This window comes from Leucopleurus acutus (genome assembly GCF_964270905.1).
Source record: "Leucopleurus acutus genome assembly, chromosome: 16".
Lineage (NCBI taxonomy): Eukaryota > Metazoa > Chordata > Mammalia > Artiodactyla > Delphinidae > Leucopleurus > Leucopleurus acutus.
In genome coordinates, this window is record NC_139158.1 from 87,072,085 (window position 1) to 87,092,836 (window position 20,752).

General features: G+C 62.7%; 1 protein-coding gene across 1 annotated transcript; it reads right to left on the reverse strand.

Moving 5' to 3' along the window:
• Positions 1-1,370: 1,370 nt before the first annotated feature.
• On the reverse strand, positions 1,371-15,250 carry NKAIN4 (sodium/potassium transporting ATPase interacting 4; the record flags this gene model as incomplete). The annotated part of the gene is made up of 7 exons (XM_082857859.1): positions 1,371-1,452; positions 2,591-2,675; positions 3,774-3,834; positions 7,711-7,905; positions 8,966-9,046; positions 9,978-10,115; positions 15,197-15,250. The coding sequence occupies 7 exons, from the start codon at positions 15,248-15,250 to the stop codon at positions 1,371-1,373; spliced, it is 696 nt and encodes a 231-aa protein (XP_082713985.1).
• Between the last annotated feature and the right edge of the window lie 5,502 nt (positions 15,251-20,752).

Sequence of the window (20,752 nt, forward strand, 5' to 3'; positions counted from 1 at the left end):
CCCTTGTTAGGAGAAAGCGCTGGGGTCTGCCTGAGCATAAGACCCCGATGGGGATCTCAGCCTGGGATCTGGGGCCTGATGGAAATGCATGGTGGGTGGGGGAGGGGTGTGTGACCCTCTAATGCTCATGTGGGGGCAGGAGCCGTGGCCTTCTCAGGGTTCCCAAAGGCTCTGAGCCCCAAGGTCCCTCCAAAAATCCTCCGGGGGGAGAAGTGGCAGGGAAGGGAACTCCCTGGGGGCTGAGGGTCCCCAGCGGGGGGGGAGAAGCCAACTGGAGCTGCCGCTTCGCCCTCCTCCCCACCAGGAGCTGTGAGCACCGGCCCCACGTGGGCACCCACTCGGTGGCTTGCTGAGCACGGCTGAGCTCGCGTCCAGCACTGACCAGTCCAGCGTGGAAGACGGAGCTGCAGGCGGCTTGGCGTGTGGGGTGGGGGGCCATTTTCCCTGTGTGGGGGTGCTTTGGAAGAGTCAGAATAAAGTGTGGGTTTTCCCTGGATGGTGCACAGCACTCTGTTCCAGAACCACCAGCCCCCTCTCCACCACCTTGCCCCAGGCGTCTGTCCCCACCCCAGCCTCACCAGTAGGGCAGGTGAGGCCAGGCCCATTCCAGGCCATTCCCACCACCCCTTACCCTTCCCCCTTTCCCTTGTTCTTATCTTTTCAGCATTTTAAGGACTTTTAGGATGGACTAGCCTTGGGCTGCTTCTGAAACTGAACTTGTAATTGTCCCCCAAGGTCTTGCAGGGTAGGGAAGCTGGTCTGGAGGGCAGGTTCCTTTCTATCCTCTACTTGTGGGCACCTTGGGATACACTAGGACTGTTGCATCTCGGGGGCTCGAACGGTGCCCTCTGCTTGTCACCAGGAAGCCCTGGCCTTGTGGGCTCCTGGGCAAGCCCCGCCCTCACCCCGGGGGTCTCACCGGCAGTAGCACCTGGGGCCCTAACCCTAACTCCCACCGCGCTCAGGTGGAGGTCACCATGGGCTCACTGGACCCTCGTGGTGGGGTCACTCTTTCCCCGTCTCGCAGGCCCCTTGGCCAGCCCGCCCCCCTCCCGCCCCAGCATGGGTGTGTGCAGACCCCGGGGGTCTGGCTGCCCTGGGGAGGGCATCTGAGGGATGGGGCTCCTTGGCCAGCAGCCCCAGGCCTGCTGTAGAAGGAGTGCATTCCCAGTGCTACCGGAGGCCAGGGATGAGGTTTTTTCTCGTATCTTTTTCTTTTTTTAGAAAAAGGAAACAAACTCTTTAGAAGTTGCAGCCGTCCCGGCCTGGTGCTGGCCCTGCCACCCTGGCTCACGTCCAGTCACCAGACCCTGGGGGCGCCTGCAAGGCCACGGGGGCAGGGAGGTCCGCTGCCTGGAGGCTCCTCACCGTCAGCATGGGTCACCGAAGCTGGAGGTCGTGGGGGCGGGTGGGGGGCGGGATGGGTGCTCTTCACCTACGCCACCGGCCGGCCTGCGGGGCAAGGTGGGGGGTGAGCAGGGGCAGAGAAGCGGAAGGAAGGCGCGGTCAGCGGGGCTGCTGTGCCCTCGTCCGTTGGAGAGCAAATGGGACAAAACCCAAGAAGGGGAGGGCCTCCTGGCCTTTGGAAAAGGGCACGGGGAGGGGCCGGGCTTCTGTAAGGCCCGGCCAGGACCGGGGCTCCCCACGCAGGCAGCTGGCGGCCTTGTCCCTGCAGAGCTGACTCTGGCCGCAGACATCTCGTTGGGGTTTGAGCCAGGGGGCTGGGAGCGGAGTGAGGGGCTCACCCTAGGTCCTTCTGGCTGCCCAGCTCCACGGCCGGGGGAAAGCCCAGAGGCGTGTCCAGCCTGGCCAGTTCTCCCAGCTTGTGTGCCCAGGTCATCAACTCCCATATACCCTGCCCTGGCTCAGGGGTCTGAGCGAGGCCTCTCCTCCATCACGGGAGCTGGATGCCTGCTACCTCTGATGGCCCTTAGCTGACATGGGGCCTCACTTATAGGGTAGAAGGGCTGGGGGGCTACCAAGAGGGCCAGGGTCCCCAGGGATGGCCGCAGGTGTGGCCCTGAAGGGCAGGCTTGACTCTGAGGGCCTGGGTGAGACGGAGGAAGCACAGCTCTACCAGGAGGAGGACCACAGCCACCTCTGCTGACCCCGACTTTCAGGAATCCATGTGGGCCAGGGCCCATGGCAAAGGCCGCTTCGGAGGAGGGGGGCCAGTGGCCCAGGCACCCCCACTGAGGCCTGGGGTGGTCGGGGCCATGGACACTGCTTTTCAAGAGGGAAGAAGTCTGATCCTCCAAAAGTAGGAAACCAACTCCTCAAATTTCCTGCCACCGTGAGACCCAGGAAAATCGCTCTATCGCTCTCCTGGGTGGTGGCCTCTCAGCGTCCCCTCAGCCCCGACTCCCACAGACTCTGCTGGGCACGGGGACTGAGCCCCAGAGCCTCTGCACCCCACACCCGGCCCAGAGCCGGCACGGAGCAAGTGGGAAAGTGGGGGATGGACAGACAGATGGATGATGGATGGACAGGCAGACAGACGCCTGGTGAGGTTTCCCCAAGGAGAGGAGCCTGGCGGCTATGCTACCTGGATTGGCCAGACCAGCGGGGCAGGCTCTGCGGCCGTGCTTACAGGCACGCCTGCTCGAACGAGAGGCTGGAGGGCTTTTCACTGACATGGCAGAGAGGAAATGGGTCAAATCTACCAATGAAATCAACTGAAAGAAACAAAGACCCAAATAAAACAAACCCAAACAATGGACGGGACGGCAGAGTGGAGAATGTTCCCAAGTGCAAACACTCAGGAGGTGACGCAGAGGTGGGCGGGGCCGCGGGCTGCCCAGACTGGAGAGCAGAAGGTGAATTCCCGCTGGGTGCAAAGCTTCAAAGGACGCTGGCGCTCTCAGCGGGGGGCTGCCCCGTGCCCTACTGGGCTGTCCCAATCACAGCGCCTCAGAGCTGTGTCTGCACAGCACACGGGCGGCCGGGGCTTGCTGGGCAAAGCTAACACGTCTCTGAGCCCCAGTGCTGGCTCCCGTCCTAAAACGTTTTAATGTAACCAATACAGGAAGCCCCTTCTGTTTCCTCCCAGCTGGCTGTGGGCTGAGTGATGGTTTGGGGCTACCCAGCACCAGGACCGAGGGTAGCTGGGGGCTGGTCCAGGACTGAGTCTGGTCTCTGAAGGACACGTGGACCGCCTACCCCACAGCCACCTGACCTCTGGGAACAGAGGCTCTGAATTCTGATTCAGATCCCAGGGAAGGCTCTGCCCACAGGAGCTGTGGGGCCCCTGGGTGCGCCCAGCCCCGGCTCACCCCGGCGAGACCCCGTCTGAGCCTGGGGTGGTCAGGGCTGGCGAGGGCACCCGAGTGTTGATGCTGCAAATCAGAGGAAACGTCAGCAGGGTTCACGGGAGGGGGACGTGCGAACTCCCCTCAGATGCATCCCCACTAGCACTGGGCCTGAAGGTGGGCCGCTTCCCAGCTGCAAGGGGGCACGGGGCAGGGGGACTTTCCTCTGTAGGTCAGAGCTCAGCCTTCTGCCTGTGACATCTGTGGGGATCGTGGGGGGCAGGTCTGCAGCACAGGAGCCCTCAGACTGGAGGAGCTGGGGTGCACTGACCCCTGGTGCCCACAGCCCAGGGCCTCCCCTGTCTCTGCTCAGGCCAGGACCTCCGTGGCACGGGGACCCATTTAAGAGGCCAGGTCCCAGGCCTCTGTGGCCAGCCCTCAGCTTCTCTTTCCCTCCCCCACTGCCTGATGGGGCCGGCAGGTCACTAACAGCATTCTGCAGGAGGCTGGTGGTCGCACACTTACAGCTGTCCTCCTCCTCGGTGACAACGCTGACCACATGGCAGGCACAGATGAAGCCCACAAGCTGAAAGACATGGAGACGTCACTCAGGGTGAGGCCCCGGGAGCCACAGAAGCATCATCGTGGGACGTGGGCCCCAGCGCGTCCTAACCACACAGCCACTGCCCCTCCTGGCCTCGGTGTCCTTGTCTGTAACACTGATCGAGGGGAGTGATCTGCTAGCCTCCTTAGCTCTGGAGTTCCAGGCGGCGTCCACTCCCCAGTGGGGCTGACCAAGCCCTTGCTTGAATGGGGGGACGAGATGCAGAGAGAAGCCCTGGGAGACACATGACTGCAGCCTGAAGGTCCCCCAGGCTGACCGCGCCCCCACAGGCTGACACCCCTGTGACAGCCAAGCCATCCTCCCCAGCACCTCTCGCCGTAAGCAGACCACTGTCAGGTTTCTCCTCCTTGGGAAGCCATGGTAGAGAAGCTTCGAGACAGCCAAGCTCACGGTGTGCACGGCAGCGCAGGGGAGACAGACCGAGGACTTGGTGCAGCGGGCGACTCGGGGCAAAGTGGACGGGGCTGGAGTTGAGGGCCTGGCCTGGCAGATGTTCATTAGCCAGGCTCCTCAGAGGATGCTTGGACTTCAGGGCAAAGAGGACAGGCCTGCATTAAACCCCCACAGAGGCCCGGGCACCAGGGCCACTGCAGCAGAAAGGGCTCCTGCTGAGACAGGGCAAGGCCGGCACTGCCCACAGCCGGGGCGATGGTGAGCATGGGGGAAGGGGGGGTATTCCCTGCGTGGTGTTTACTGCGTCCTCTTCGATGAGAATGAGGGGCCCAGCCCTAAGCCTCTGCTGGGGCTGACAGACAATGCACAGGCGGCCCCGAGTGGGCAGCCAAATGCATCTTGAAGCCACAGGGTCTCGTGGAAGGCCACAGCCCCGTGTGCTCGCAGGACCCCTGGAGGGGCAGCCCCGCCCCAGCTCATCCTGGAGGGGAGCCTCTTCCACAGAAGCTGGAAACCTGAGAGGTGGCCCAGGATGGCAAAGTCATGCCCTCTGGCCTCTCTCTGCCCTGTAGGTCAGCCCAGCATCCTCTGGGGCATCACCTATTGTCTTTGGTCACCCCCATAGCAAGCAGTGGTCTCGACCCTGAGGACATAGCACATAGTGAGGTTCCAATAGTGGTGGGTCAGAGGTGCCCCACCTGCCCCTGCAGGCGCTCCCTCCACATTCCCCACCCTGCATGGTGTGGCCAGTGTCCACCAGCGCCCTCCAGCTTGGGTTGGCCCATGCGGAGCCCAGCCGGAAACTGGGGGGGGGGGAGGGGGAGAAGAAGGGCTCGTATCCCCCAGCCCCTTCTCCGCCAGCACAACTCCTGCCCACCTCCCTTCAGGCTGGGGTGGCAACAGCTCAGCCACGAGCCCCAGGGGAGGGGGATATCCCGTGGGGTCCCCGACACGGCACCTATGCTTAGAACAGCCCCTTCACCTGCCCCCGGGAATTAACCTGAGCCGAGTGCCTCATCACTGTCTTGCTGGGACCCTGACTGATCAGGGGAATCAGCAGAAAAGAGGTTTCGTGGGGGGTACCTGCCATGGAGGAGCTGCAGCGGGTCTTCTGAGAGAGGATGGTGGGGTCTGTCTGTGGGGCAACCACAGCCGGGGCGGGGGGCAGGGGACAGGAAGCCAGCCAGTGCTGCAGCTTTAGGGGCAAAGGGCCACGGGAAGGAGAGACTGGCCTCCCATCAGCAGTGGCAAGACCTCAGGGGGGTTACTCTCACCGAAGAACAAGCCCAACAGCCTCCCTTGACGCCCCACATGCCTTGAAGGAGGAGACGGAGCTGGAAGGGCTCGGAAGCCCGTCCTTCCAGGCGGCAGGTCGGGGGCCTCCTCTGTGCCTGTCTCCCTGCCATTGCAAGGCAGACCTGAGCCGCCTCCCGACGCCCGAGAGCTGGCCGAGGTGCTGAAAACGCCTCCGCAGCCACGCGCGCTGGGCGGGGCGCTGGGGGAGGCCGCCCCACCTGCCACACCTCTGCCCGCCCACCGCCCCTCCCAGGCCCCCTCGGGATCCGGCCCAGCTCCTCCCTGAGGCTCTCAGCCCTGCCCGTCCCGGCCCCCAGCACCGGCCGACTGTGCAGCCAAGGGTCTGCTGCTCCTGGCAAGCAGCAGAGGGCTGCCTGGTATCTAGAAGCCGGCATTTCACTGAAGACCTGCTGTATAGGGAACTCTATTCGATATTGTGTAATAACCCATACTGGAAAAGAATCTGAAAAAGAATGGATATATGTATACGTATAACTGAACCACTTTGCTGTACATCTGAAACTGACACAGTGTTGTAAGTCAAATATACCCCAATATAAAATAAAAATTATATTAAAAAAAAGAGGGCTTCCCTGGTGGCGCAGTGGTTGAGAGTCCGCCTGCCGATGCAGGGGACACGGGTTTGTGCCCCGGTCCGGGAAGATCCCACATGCCGCGAAGCGGCTGGGCCCGTGAGCCATGGCCGCTGGGCCTGTGCGTCTGGAGCCTGTGCTCCGCAACAGGAGAGGCCACAGCAGTGAGAAGACCGCGTACCGCAAAAAAAAAAAAGAAAAGAAAAGAAACCCCCATCCCTGGGGATGAAGGATAAAAGTGAGGAGTCTGTCTCTGCCATCACGTGCAGTCAGAAACGCCCAGGAGAATCCTCCTTTGTCCTTTTCCGCTTGCTTCCTGTTACCTTTTCACAGATTCTGTACGTGATTTCAGAAGCTCTGACCTGTATCCTTGGCAAGCGGTTTCTCCTTTCGAGGAATGCACCCAGGTTCCCAAGTATTTTGGGAAAACCAGAGCCCTCTTTTTGCCTCAGTGAATGAGCCATGGTGGGAGAGAGAATGTCCCAGCACCCGAGGGACCGGCAGCACCCAGATGCCCCAAAGTCTGGATTTCTGCAGGTCCTGTAAGAGCAGGAGGGGAGGGAGCCCTGGGAGCTCGAGAGGCACCCGAACTGTCACGTGTTTTCTGCCAGGGAAATGCCCTAGACCTGGCATTCAGCTTCCAACGTCAGCTGTTGGCGCAGAGCATCCGTGCTATAAACCCAGCATCCAGCCGGACACGGTGCTGTTGGCCTGCGAGCACCCGAGCAGTCAGGAGCCTCCAGGTCTGACCAGCGCCCTCCAGTGGCCGCACCCGTCCTGCCCGAGCCCTGGAGTCAGCCGGGGCGGCCAGCCACCGGCCCAGCCCGCTCCGGCCCTTCCCGTCTGACCACTTCTCTGGAGCTGCAGACAAAACACCCCGTGCTCGACTAAGTTTGAATTTCAGATACAGAATGAAACCATTTTTAGTACAAGTAGCTCCCAAACGTGGCATGAACACGCTTACACTAAAGCTTGCTGTTTCTCTGAAATTCAAATTTCACTGGGCGTCCTGTATTTTTACTCGCGGAATCTACACCCCTACTCTCTATGCCGCGGGAGCAGAAGAGGCCAGCGTGCAGGCCAGGCTGGGTCTCCCCCGCCCCTGGCCCCCACGGTCGGATTGTCGGGTATGGAAACAGACGCTCTGACTTGGAGGAGGCTGTGGAGAAGCTCCCGGGGCTCCTCCCCTGCCACGCTGCCTCCAGGGTGGGGGGTGGGGCTGCAGGAGCCTTCACCTTGATCCCCCTCACGGAGGGTCCTACTGCTTGCCCGACCCCACTGCATCATCAGAAGTTTCAGGTTCTGTCCCCTCGGTTCATCCTCACGCCAGCCCTGGGGTTGGAATTGGTTCTCAGCCCACTTTGCGGAGTGGGTGGCCCAGGCCACACAGGTTGGGGGGGGGTGCGGTTCCTTAACCTCTGGGCAGGGACGGTGTGAAGAGGGGCTCCCCGCCCCCTGCAGAGGACCTCCTCTGCCTCCACAGGAAAGGCTGAGACCGGGGCCCACAGCAGGATGAGCCCCTCCCCCCGCCCCATCTCCCCTCCCCCGCACTCACCGCCACCAGGATCTGCAGGGCGCTGTGCAGGGCCTCCACGTAGCCACGCTCCAGGGTGCAGCCGATGCCTGGCACCAGGGCCTGGCTGTCCGGGGGACCCAGGCTGGCCGTCGGCTCCCTGTGCACGCAGCCCGGGCCATGCTCATGCCACCAGGAGTGGTGCCGGGAGAGGCTGAAGGTCAGGAGCCCGCTGTCCTGGGGGAGGGGTGGGGGGGTGGGGGGTGGGACCAGGTCAGCACCAGGGACAGAGCCAAACCCCACCCACTGCGGCCCAGATGGGCTCCCTGAGAAGGGCAAGGGGTACTCTGCCCTCCCGCCTCCCCTGCCCCGGCCCCTTGGGCTCCAGCCGTCGGGAGCAGGGGGCACCAAGGCCCTCTCAGTCGTTCCCATGTAGGGAAGGCCTCCCTGTGCTTGCCATGGGCCCCGGCTCACACCCCGTCCTCCAGGAAGGCCTCCCTGCCCAGGACAGACCCCCAGGACACACTCTAACGGTGCCCTGGGCCCCTCCTTTGCATCTCAGGCCAACGCTGCCATTTCAGGTACATCTGGACTAACCTCTGTCTCCCCCACTGCTGCCCAGGTGTGGTCCCAGGAAGCAGGGGCCATCTGCCCCACTGCCCACCCGTGCCACCCCACTCCTGGCTCTTAGACTCCCCTCTGAGCTTTGGGCAAAGATGAAATGCAGTGCTTTGTGTGAAGTGCCTGAATCAGCTGCATAGGCAGGCTTTGCTCACACTGATGCTCCCAGAACATGGCTTGGGTGAGGTGTCCCCTCCCCTGCAGGGGGGACCTGGGGACTTTATCAGCATTTGAAGGAGCAGCCCAGAGGGTGGGCAGGGGCACGACATCCCCTCTGCCTGGCCGCCCCGGCGGTGTTCCCGCCTGCGCCCTTCTGCAAAGGCTGGTCTCTCTGCTCCTGCTCCGCAGCCCTAACTCTCCTTCCAGGTGCTGCCCAGGTTTCAGGCCCCCTCCTCCAGGAAGCCTTCCCTGGTGCCTCTACTACCAGCTGGAGACCACCTGCCAACCAATGCCCACAGCCCCTCATCCATCCATCAGATCACTGATCTTTCCCCCAAACTTTACTGAGTCGCTGCTATGGGCCAGGACTGTTCAGGGTGCGAGGGAGAGAACCATGAAGAGACCCGGCCTCTGCCACCGTCGGGGAGCTGCGCGATAAACAAGCAAACACATCCAGTGCCCCGGGCCCTCGCCAAGATCCCCTCCGTTCGCGTGAGTTTCCCATGACTTAACTCACCTTTGAGAGGCCCCCCACTTCCAAGTAGAAGCAGATAACGAAGACGTTCCAGGTGACCCAGGCGGCCGCCCACACTGCGTACTGTGCAGACAAGAGAGGGCGGGGGAGGGGGTGGGGGGGAGGGAATGTGACTTTGCACCTCCCCCTTGGAGGACAAGGCCTCTGCAGGGTGGGGGGACTCTGTTCCCCGAGTCTGGAGCCCAGGATGCTCCATTTGGCAGAGGGTGTCCCTGAGCCCACCGGGACAAGTCTCCTGCCCCAGCAGGGCCGGGGAACACCTAGGAGATGGGGAATAGAGGGCTGGAGGGGGCCAGCACAGAGCACACTTCCCGAGCTTGGTGTCCTGGCCCAGAGGTGCCCGTGGCCCATGCCACATGAACCAATGACAAGCAAGGGCAGAGCACCCCCAAAACCCACCCCAAAGATTGCCCCCAAGAGCTGCCTGCAGCGGGGAGGGCTGCCAGCCGGCACCTGCTTTCGTCAAGTTTTACTGAGACGCAGCCCCGCCCATTGTGCGGCACTGCTCAGGCTGTGTCTGGGCCATGACAGGGCTGAGTACCTTCCACGAGACTGTGCGGCCTTTACAGGAGGGTTTGCTGCAAACCCTGATCCAGACCAATTATTCTGATCTGTACTGAACGAAAATGCTACTCTGCTCGGCGCAAAACTTTCTGCACATCGTCTGAGCTTCTCCAGAGGCAGGACGGTCGGGGGCATGGGACCACGGGCAGGGAGGGGGTGCTGAGACATGCTGGGTTCCAGTTCCGCCTTGGGCCCCTGGCAGGTGCTCTGCAGCTGTTTCCCAGAAGCAACCCGGAAGCCACAATGTCCAGGTCAGAACTCAGACGTCCAGGCTGTGGGAAGGTCCGAGCCTGGGGGTCTGTGCGGCTGAAATCCGGGCCTTTCCAGGTTTTCTCATGGCTTCCAGGAAAATACTGCCACTGAAGCCCTCCATGTCGGTCATCCCGGCCCTCCTGCCCACAGGAGAAGGGCCGGAGCAGAGCGGACTCACCACCACGATGTAGCGAGGCCGGTACTGGATGGTACCGAAGAGCCCCAGGATGACCACGACAATGTGGGTGAAGGTGGCCAGGATGGGTGCCCACTGGTAGCCCAGGAAGTCGAACACCTGCCGCTCCAGGGCGGTGACCTAGGAGCAGGGCAGGCGTGTGAGGGGCGGCGGACCCCTGGGAGCCCCAGGTCCCGCTCCTGCCTGATGGCCACCATCCGGCGCCCACTGTGGTCTCGGCTATGCAACAAAAATCTCCAAACAAGTCGACGGGCCTGGAAGCATCGCCACTGGGGTGTCCCTCTTGGAACAAGCCCCCGCCCTCAGCTTCTCACCTGCAGAACGGGATCACGGCGGCCGCTCTAAATTCGGGGCTGCAGGGCCAGACAGCAAACGTGGGGCAGGAAGGTCAAGCGGGACACTGGGCTCCTTGGGCCCCCAGATCAGCACCCTCCCCGTCTGCGGGGCTCTCTCACCGCTTTGGGGCCTCTCCTTCCAGGACGTTCCCACCACTCCCCCGCTCTGTGGATGCCAACCCTGCAGGCTCGGCCAACAGAGGACCGATGCCAGGGGATCAGATGTGCCTAAGAAACCTGCCGTTTTATACGCAGGGGAGATGGACCAGATCTGAGCTCATTCATTCATTCATTCGCTCATCATGTTTGTGGGGCCGAGCTCATCACCAGGAGAAAGTACGACCGAAGCCACTGCACCCCAGATGTCATCCCATCTGTGTTCACGGCAAGGAAGGTGCGGCGAACAAGGGCAGAGAGGACCAGCACATCCCAGAGGACGGTGGCAGAGAAAGGACAGCAGATCAGCACGGCCCGTGGCTGCCCTGCACAACGTCCCCGTGGGCCACCGTGCATCCAGCACCCATTGCCACGGCCCGTGGCTGCCCTGCACAATGTCCCCGTGGGCCACCGTGCGTCCAGCACCTATTGCCGTGGCCTGTGGCTGCCCTGCACAATGTCCCCGTGGGCCACCGTGCGTCCAGCACTCATTGTCACTGCAGAGGCGAGAGAGCCATCTGGACCCAGAGCAGGTGGGCTCGGGGGCCATCCACTGAGCCCGGGGGTGGGGGGGACTCTGCAGGGCGGAGGAGGGAGGGGAGCCCCTCCCAGCAGGCAGCCTCAGGCGGGCATTGGAGAAGCCAGACTTCTCACAGCCGGGCGGGGGAGGTCACCGCATGCCCCTCCTCAGGACTGGATGGTCTGAGGCCAGCACAGCAGGGCTGGGACAGAGGGGAGCGGGCGGGACGGGGCTGCGAGGGGTAGCCTCCCTCCCACGTGGCCCCCGGCACTGAAGGACAGAGCCCAGCCAGGTGAGCCTTTGTGGACTGGCCCTGTGGTCACCAGGCCCGCTGGCCACAGAAGCCCCTACTGCAGCCCGGTGCTCGGCCCTCCCCTGACCACCCTCCTCTCCTCTGCTCCAGGCCTGTGTCCTGGAGCCCTCACGGGACCCCCGCCAGCCCCCAGGAAACAGCTGCTGTGGTGCGTCCTGGGCACTGCCCAGCCACTGTGGTTGGCCTGGACCAGGTAATAGCTATTTCCAAGAGGTCTCAGGGAGGCGGCATTCCAAGCGTGTCCTGCGGGGGGGCTGGGGTCTGCCCTAGAAGACAGCTGGAGTGGGGAGAGGGGAGGCGGGAGCAGACCCACAACGGGGCATCCCATCAGGCAATTTCTAGCGGCATGGCATCCCGCAGAAGGGTGGCCAGACAGGACCCCCAGGGAGAGGCGCCAGAATGCTCTTCCCCGACAGGAGGAAGCACACAGTAGGTACAGAGCCGCGGCGCAGAGTGGAGACCTTGGCAGTGAACTGGGCCAGCTTCAGGGCACAAGGATGAGCAGTCATTGAGCCCCCTCCCCAGTCCGCTGGACTGTGTCCAGGGAAGCCTCTTCCCTGGCGGGTGGGCGCCAGCAGCCCCCCCAGGCCTTCGGGGACACCCCACTTCAGGGATGCCCACGCCCTTTAGACAAAGTCTGAGCTCCCCACGAGGGCTCGGGCCCTACCACCTGCCCCTCCCCCCCAACAGACCCTCACTGCCACGTCCCCGAAACCCTGCATCTCTCAACTCCCGGAGCCACACTCCTGCCTCACCTGGGTCCTCCGCATGCAGCTGTCTCTGCGGGAGCCCCACCACACGCACTTCTCCCCAGGTGCCTTGCATTCTCACACGCCTGCAACTCAGTCCACTCCGTGGACTCAATGTCAGCAGCGCTGACCCAGGATAGCAGGAGGGTCTGTCTGTCCGTCTGTCTACAGATGTCGCCTGGGCTAGGCCACTGCCTAGCCCCGAACGAGCCTCCTCGCCCATGAGGGCTCAGCTGCCCCATCTCGGCGTGGACCCCGGTGCCCAGAGGAGGCCTGCACATTGAAACTCCTCAATTACAGATTTTGGGCAAGGAGACAGGCATCTGAGGGCAGAGGGTCTGCCTCTGCTGCCTCACGAGAGCCCGGCCCCGCCTGACTGGGCAGTCGTGGGCTGGTGGACTCGACCCCACGCTGAGAGTCTCCACGGAGGACGGCCACGTGGGCCCTTGGCCGCAGATGAGGGCAGGGAGGGTGGATGGGCCAAGGTCCGAGGTGGTGCAAAAGGAGGTGGTGCAAAAGGAGGGGGAGGGGCCACACGTGAAAGGCCTACACTGTGGTGGGAAGCTCTGTGGGGCAGGGAAGAAGAGATGCACATCCACACGCACACACATGCACACACACGTGCACACACACGCACACACGAGCACACATGTGCACGCACACAGCCCTCGGGGCACAGCTGGCCAACAGCACCTGTTCCAGACACAGAATGAAATTTCAGTCTTAGCCCCAGGCCTCCCCTTGGTGCCCAGAAGCCCCTGACCAATGGGCAGGGACGCCTGCCCTGCTTGAAGTCGCCCGGGGTGCCATGCACGGGGCGGGGAGGCGGAGTGAGGGTGCCCCAGGTCCCCTTCCTACCCCACCCCGACCCATCACCGGCCGCCAGCACTGTCCTGTGAGGTCCAGACTCAGGGCCAGCCTGGCTGTGCATCCCTGCTGAAGTCTAAGTCTGAGGGGCGGCCCCCAGGGTCTGCTTGCCAGAGAGACCCCACAGCTGGCACGGTGGGGCTGGTGGGGGTGTCTTTTTCGTTTCTAAGCCAAGGTACTGGAAGGCTCAGCTCTCTGCAGTGCCCCAGTGGCCTGCTCACTGGTCCCAAACCCCTCGCTGGGCCCTGGCTCCCATCAGAGCCAGGGCCCAGCCTGGGAAAGGGCCTCAGGGTGCTGCAGCTGGCTCAGAGTATTCTTCAGGGAGAGGGCTCTGAGATGTTCAGGCCTTTGTCCCATAGCTGGGTAACAGGAAAACTCTCACGCTTGTCAAAAAGAGAAAAGAAAGCAGAGGACTCCCCACAGGGCTTCCCCCTTGGCTCCCCCGCCCCTCCCCCCACAGTGACCAGAGCAGTGGGCTGCGTCAAACCTCTTCCTGCTCTGCTGCCCCCTGCACCTGGCGGAGGAGGGACAGGTGCACGGCTGGGACAGAGGGCCGTTTGCAACTGTCTGCTGCTCTTAGCTGTGGCCACTGGCCGCATGGGGACATAGCTCCGTCCCGGCTCGCCTGGCTGAGACTAAAGAGTCTGCAGGAAGCCCCCATCCAGGGAAACCCTGCTGCCCTCAAGCCTAGATAGCCCTTCCCCCACAGCTGCGGCCAGATCTCCAGAGGCCTGTGGTGGGCTCATCTGTGTACCGTCCACCACAAGACAGTGAGTGACACCGCTGCTCCAAGGCCCGGGATGGCTCCCTATTGCCAGTGGAGCAGCCCCTGGGCCTCATGCCTTCTGCAGGCCCGGGCTCTCTCTCAGCCTTATCTGTCCAGCAAAACCCCCCAGACCGCCCACCTCCCTCTTCACTCCCCACCACCCCTGCCCGTCGCTTCCACAGCACTGAGCCTGCTCCACAGGGAAGCTCCAGCAGCTCCTTCCTTCCTCCAGGCGGGCCTGTGTACCTCTGCCCCTTGCCAGCCTGGACAGAAGCCCTGCCCCCAGGCAAAGGACAGAACCCGCATCCGTGCATGGCCGTGGGTGCAGGAGGACTTCCTACTCACAGCCTCTTTGAAGCAAGCCCCTTCCTCCTCCGTGGCCCTCTAGCTCCAGAGAAAGCACCTTGCCAGCTGAGTTAGGAGCACACCCAGGGATCTTGGACAAAGCAGCATTTCCCTTTTAAGACCAGGGACCCAGGGGCTCACCAGCAACTCCTCCCCAGCCCAGGGGCCTCCACCTTTGTTTAGCCCCCACCTCCCAGGCAGCAGGAGCTCCTGAGGCTCCAAAGGCAGAACTGACACTTGGCAGAGGGATGCCCAAGTCCTCCAACAAAGCTCTGCACCCAGAGGACCCAGCTCTGCACGCAGGCCGGACACGAAAGACAGGGAAGCACAGCCCTGAGCGGAAACGAAAGACAGGGAAGCACAGCCCTGAGCACAGGCGCAACCTCTTCTCCGCTCCGGACTCTCCAGGCCAGGGCAAAGGGGAGGGGCCTCCTCCTCCAGCTTGAGGCGTCAGGGGTGGGCACGGCGGGGCTCACACACCCCTACACAGACACACCGGCAGACATGCAGACAGACACACACTCCCAAATTCACAAGCACCCTGGCCGCCAGGGGCTGTCAGGTCTCAGAAACTGGACTCCGCCGCTCACTCATTGCCTGGTGCTGGCTTCGGAAAGGGAACACACACAAACACACACACACACACACACACGCACACACCCTCGCAACGCTCCTTGCGCGCGCACCCGGGGCCACACATACCTTCCGACACGTGTGGACACCGCGCGCAGCGGCGCCCCTTCCCAGCCGCGCGCACGGGACTTGGAGATCGCGGAGCCCGGCGCTCCCGCCGGGAGGGTTTTGTACCACGACAGGCACTTCCAATGGCTCCCCAGCACCTGCCGCGTCTCTCCGGACCCCGCGGCCGCCCCGCCCCGCGCCCCCAGCCCGGACTCCGCGCGCGCGCACACAAGGCGGGGCGCGCCGGGGCGCACGGAGGGGCCGTCGGGGTCGCACATAGGGCGCTGGCTTCCCACCCCACCCGGACGGCGGGGAACTTCGGCCGCAGAAGCGTGCGGGTCCGAGCCATGCCCAGTCGGGAGCCCCCAGGGGCTGTCGCGGACCCAGCGGGCAGGGCTGAGTGTGGGGATGGCTTCCGGATCCCCCAATGCGCTGGGACTGCCGGGCCCGAGGAGGGGTCGCCGCTCACCAGCTGGAAAGTGCAGAGGAAGATGAGCGTGCAGCGGCCGGAGCAGCAGCCCATGGTTCCGGCCCGGCCCGCGGGCGCCGCCTCTGCGAGTCTGGACCAGGTGCCACCAGCGCGCGGGACGCCCGGCGCCTGGGCCCGCAGCCCCCGCCCTTCACTTTCCCCCATTCCCGCCCCCTCAGTCCCCGGCCCCCGGCCCCGCCCCACTCTGCAGCGTCCCTCCCCCCCATTGCAGGGCTCCGCCCCGCCTGGCCCGCGATCCCAGGTCCCCGAAGTCCCTGCCCCCCCGCGCCCCCGCTGCAGTCCCGCCCCCGCCCCACAGACTCGAGATCACGGCCGGCCAGTTCCCACCCCGCAGCCCCAGCCAGTCCTCTGTCCCGCCCTGCTCGGCAGCCCCGGGTCCCCCAGCCCAGCCCCGCCCCTCCGAATAACAGCTGCGCAGCGTCTCTCTCCCTCTCTAGCCCGACTCGCAGCCTCTGGGGGCTTGTGCCAGCTGGGGAGGGGGCGCGGGACCCCTTCTTAAAGGGGCGATGGCGCAGCTTGTCAGGCGGTGCGGAGCTGGAGGGGCTGCGCGGTGGCCCCAGGACAGACCCGGAGCTGCTGCAGACCTGCCCCATAGAGACCAGGATAACCCCCAGGATATCCTACCCCGACCCCCGCACCCGCACCTCCTGCGCTTGCCCCGGGCTCTCGTGTGACCCACCCACCCAACCTCCTTCCTAATGGGTCCCCGGGCGCACCCCATCCCTGAGGCATCCTGGACTAGGTCAGGAGCTCCCAGGTCCCCCTGCAGGGGTGAGGACTCAAGAGGAGGAGGGGCGGGCTAGCCTACCAGGAGCTCACCTGCCCAGGCACTGCGGAGGGGCGGGGAGGGGGGGGCTGCAGGCCAGGCCAGGGTCAGGCCTGAGGGGGAGGTTCCCTGGGAGACCCTGGGCTGTAGGCAGCCTTGGGGCACGGGACCTGTGCTTGGTGGAGGGAGGGCTAGATGAAGACCTCCATGCGCAGAGGTGTGGAGGTGGGACTGAGCAAGATGTAGGGCCGATTGTGGGAGCGAGGCAGACAAGGTGGGGGCCGGAGATGTGGGCACAGGCTGGCTTGGGCTTTACCCCACTGGTCATAGGCAGTCGCTGGGTTCTATATCAGGGTGACCCATGGTCAAGTGAGTCTCGTGCTGGGATGCGGGCTGTGGCCCTGGTCAGACCCCGGGGGGAGCAGGACCCAGAGTGGCCAGCGAGGGGCAGCCCAGCACGAGGCACTTCAGCCTCGGGCCGCGCGTCTCGGCTCCAGCAGTCCAGAACCAGAGGGTCCCAGCCCCGTGGTGACGGTGGTGACAGGGCGCCTCGAGACTGAGCAGCGCCTCCTGGCAAGGGCATTTGCAGAGAGGTTGCTGGACATTGGGTCCTTGGAGCTCTGGCCACCCCGTTATCGCCAGCCCCCCTCCCAGAGAACAGACCTGAGACCAATTTCCCATGGCAACCTCAATTCCTGACCCCACTCATGTGAGTTCACAAACTACCCGGAGTTTTCCCCTCCGTGATTTTGGTTCCCCCGCATGCATTTGCCCACCTGTGCCAGGATGCACGGGCCATGGCTGTCACCGCGCTGTCTGCAGACAGAAGCCTGACAAGCACCTGAGAAGAGAAAAGCCACTCAGAGCCGTGAGAGAGAGAGCTCTTCACACCCACCAGGATGGCTGGAATCCACAGAAAAGCCATTCAGAGCCATGAGAGACCTCTTCACACCCACCAGGATGGCTGGAATCCGCAGACAGACACAGCAAGTGCTGGCCAGGACTCAGAGAAACCAGAACGTGCGCACACTGCTGGTAGGGGTGTAAAACGGTGCAGCCGCCGTGGAAAACAGTCTGGCAGGTCCTCAGAGGTTATATATGAAGTTACCATGGGACCCAGCAGTTCTACTCCCATATATTTACCGCAAAGAAACCAAAATGTCCACACAAGTGTTTCAGCAGCATTGTTTATAAGAGCCCAGAGTGGAAACAACGCAGGCCTCCCTGAATGGATGGATACATTTTATAACGTGGTCCAGCCATACAATGGCTGGACCACAATATATATCCAGCGATATAACAAGGTATCTAGTTACTGATACCTGCTGTGCCGAGAACCAACGTTGAAAACCTTATACAGGGGGCTTCCCTGGTGGCGCAGTGGTTGAGAGTCCGCCCGCCGATGCAGGGGACACGGGATTGTGCCCTGGTCCGGGAAGATCCCACATGCCGCGGAGCGGCTGAGGCCATAACAGTGAGAGGCCCGTGTACCGCAAAAAAAAACCAAAACAAAACATTATGCGGGTGAAATAAGTCATTGCAGGCCAGCCACTCCTCTTCAAAGCTGACGCCAGGTGGGGGTGGAACGGGGCTAGCCTCCCCTGCTGGCACCTCCTGGAGGCCTCCTGGGCATCACCCGCTCCGGAAGGACGGGTCCTGGCGGAGGGGTCGGGGGTCAACCAGAGCCACTCGGACACTGACCTGATGTGTGGAGCTCTGCACAGGGTCAATGGCGTCCATACGCCTGGGGCATGCACGCTGTGTGGCCAGGAGGGACCCCCGGGCGCAGAGCCACCCGTCTTACAGATGACAAGCCTGTGACTCCCTAGGTCCCCTCTGGACTGTGAGAGTTTACTAACACTGCACTTCATATTCCTCCTGGCAGAGGGTTACGGCTCTTGGAGGCTGAATGCTGCCAATTCTGCATCTTACATAGACCCCCAGATGGAACTCAGTGATCGGAGGCCCCCTTGCCTGAGCCAGATCGGGGCAGCAGGAGACCGCAGTGCTATGTGAGTCATGCGCAGAGAACAGAGGTGGGCTATCTCCAGGCCCCCAGCAGGCCGTCCGAGGAGCTGGGGGACAGACGCTGCCTGACACCTGGGCAATGCTGCCGGGTCACCAAGGTGAGGCCGGGAACGTCCACACTGCCCACGGCTGAGCACAGACAGCAAATCTGGAGGAAAGCCTGCCCCTGGGGTCTGCGGGCCGAGGTGGCACGGTCGGGGGAGGTGCCCCTGGTTTCCAGGGCGCTCTGAGGATGGGACTGAGTCCCTGGGGGAGGAGCAGTCTCACCCAGAGAAGGCCTCCAGGCAATTTGCTGTGGCAGCTGTAAGTTTACTACAAACTGGGCGGGGGTGGGGTGGGGGGTGGGGGTGGAGCTTAAAACAGCAGAAGTTTATTCTCTCCCAGTTCTGGAGGCCAGAAGTCCAAACTCAAGGTGTCGGCAGGGTCACGTTCCCTCTGGAGGCTCCAGGGCGGGACCCATCCTCGAGCCCAGCTCTCGTGGCCCAGGCATCCCTGGGCTTGTGGCCACGTCACTCACATCTCGGCCTCCATCTTCACACGGCCTTTTCCTCTGTCTGTCCCTCCTCTTCTGTCTCCTGTAAGGACACATTGCGGCCTCACCCAGGTAATCAAGGAGAATCTCATGCGAGATCCTTAATTCAATCCCTGCCGAGACCCTTTTCCCAAATAAGGCCCTGTTCACAGGTTCCAGGCAGTAGGGATGTATCCTCCGGAGGCCACCATTCAGCACTACACTTGGAGAGGCCAGATTGAGGTTTTGGGGGGCCCCCTGCACCCCTCTGCCACCCCCATCCACCATGCAGAGCTCAGCCATCCCTGTGGCAGAAACAACAGCTGGCCTCGGGGCCTGTGTGGGGTCAGCTCACAGCGGGGCTAGAGGAATTTCAGCTCTGTCAAAACCTCTTGCCTACTAGAGAATGGACTTGAGGATATGGGGAATAGGAAAGGTAAGCTGTGACAAAGTGAGAGTGGCATGGACATATATACACTACCAAACGTAAAATAGATAGCTAGTGGGAAGCAGCCGCATAGCACAGGGAGATCAGCTCGGTGCTTTGTGACCGCCTGGAGGGGTGGGATAGGGAGGGTGGGAGGGAGACGCAAGAGAGAGGAGATATGGGAATATATGCATATGTATAACTGATGCACTTTGTTATAAAGCAGAAACTCACACACCATTGTAAAGCAATTATACTCCAATAAAGATGTTAAAAAGAAGAACAAAAAACCTCTTGCCGTCTCTGTTCACCCAGAGCGACGGAAACTGCCACGTGCAGATGTTTTCAGACGAATTTGGGAGAAATTTGTAAGTATCAACAAACACTCCCGGAAAGATATTGGCTGAGCCCCAGAACTGCATGTGGGGGGGCCTGACCCCTTAATCTGGACCAGATAAAAGACACCGTGGGTCCTGTTCTTCCTTTGAAAGAGCAACAGAGCTGGACAGGCTGCAAAGGACGGAGAGCGGCCTCAGGCTCCCTGGGGTGCCTGACACAGGAGCAAACTCCCTCGGCCCAGGTGGAGGCCCCACGTGCAGACACCCCACTGGTTCTCCCAGACGGACCACAGGCCCTGTGAGGGTGCCCGTCGTCAGGCTGGGGTACAGACGAAGCATTAAATCCAGGAGCCCTCCTGCGGGCCTTCGAGAGCTAGAAGCGCTGGGCGGGAGGAGACAGCTCGCTGCCGTGACCCAGACGCGGCCCAGGTATGTCTCTGGCCCGTCCACCGGCACGTCGGCCCGGGCCTCCTGAGACCCGGTCGAGGAGAGCCCAGAGGACGCATCCGCAGCTGTCGCTGGGACCTCGTCATCACTCTCAGCGGTTCAGGGATTAAAGAGGAAAGCAGGGTAGCGGGGGAGTTGCTTAAATATTTGGCTCATTAAGCAAACTGGAAACAAAGGAGAAGGGAAGCTGGTCTGCAGGCCTGTGTGTATCCTCTGCTGAGGTCAGCAGCTGCCCCCCTGCCTGGCTCTGCGTTCTCGCTCTCCCTCTCTCTCTCTCTCTCTCTCTCTCTCTCTCTCTCTCTCTCTCTCTCTCTCTCTCTCTCTCTCTCTCTCTCTCGATGGAGGGCTGGCCTGGGGTACAATCCCCGAGTGGCAAAGGACCGCCCACATCAAGCCACGTTTACCGAGTCCCCAGGAAGGACTCCTGGGCTTTGGGAGCAAAGGGAACGGCAGGTGACAGACTCTTCCAGCCCTGCTGACACCCCCTCTGTCACTCCTGAAGGCTCTGCTTCTGTCTTTGTGCAGGTGGGGGTGGGGTGTGAAGTGACCAGGAGCCCAGGGTCCCTCCCGGGCCCAGAAGCCGCACCTCCTTTCATCTCCCTCGATGTCACGGGACCGTGGGGGAGGAGCAATGATGATCCCGCTTCACAGCTTCACAGAGGCTGAGGCTCCACCAGGTCCAGAGACCTGGTCGCCCGCAGCTCAAGGCGAGATTGGGTCCAGGTCTGGGTAAGTCCAGAGACGGAGCGCAGGGGCAGGGGCTTTGGGAGGGGCAGCAGAGGGAGCCGGGGGCAGGATGGCAGCTCGGTGGCTCCCCTTGCCCTCTGATTTCTCAGCTGGCAGGTGGCTGGGAGGTAAGAACGCAGGATGAGGGCTGCTGTGGGCCCCCCGGGGCCACCGGCTCTCAGGCCTCCTGGCTGACCGACCAGGAGCGCTCTCAGCCCAAAATGTGACTGGCTGCGTTTGTGGTCCTTCAAGACCTGATTTCCAACCGCCCAGCACCCCCCCCCAACCCTGC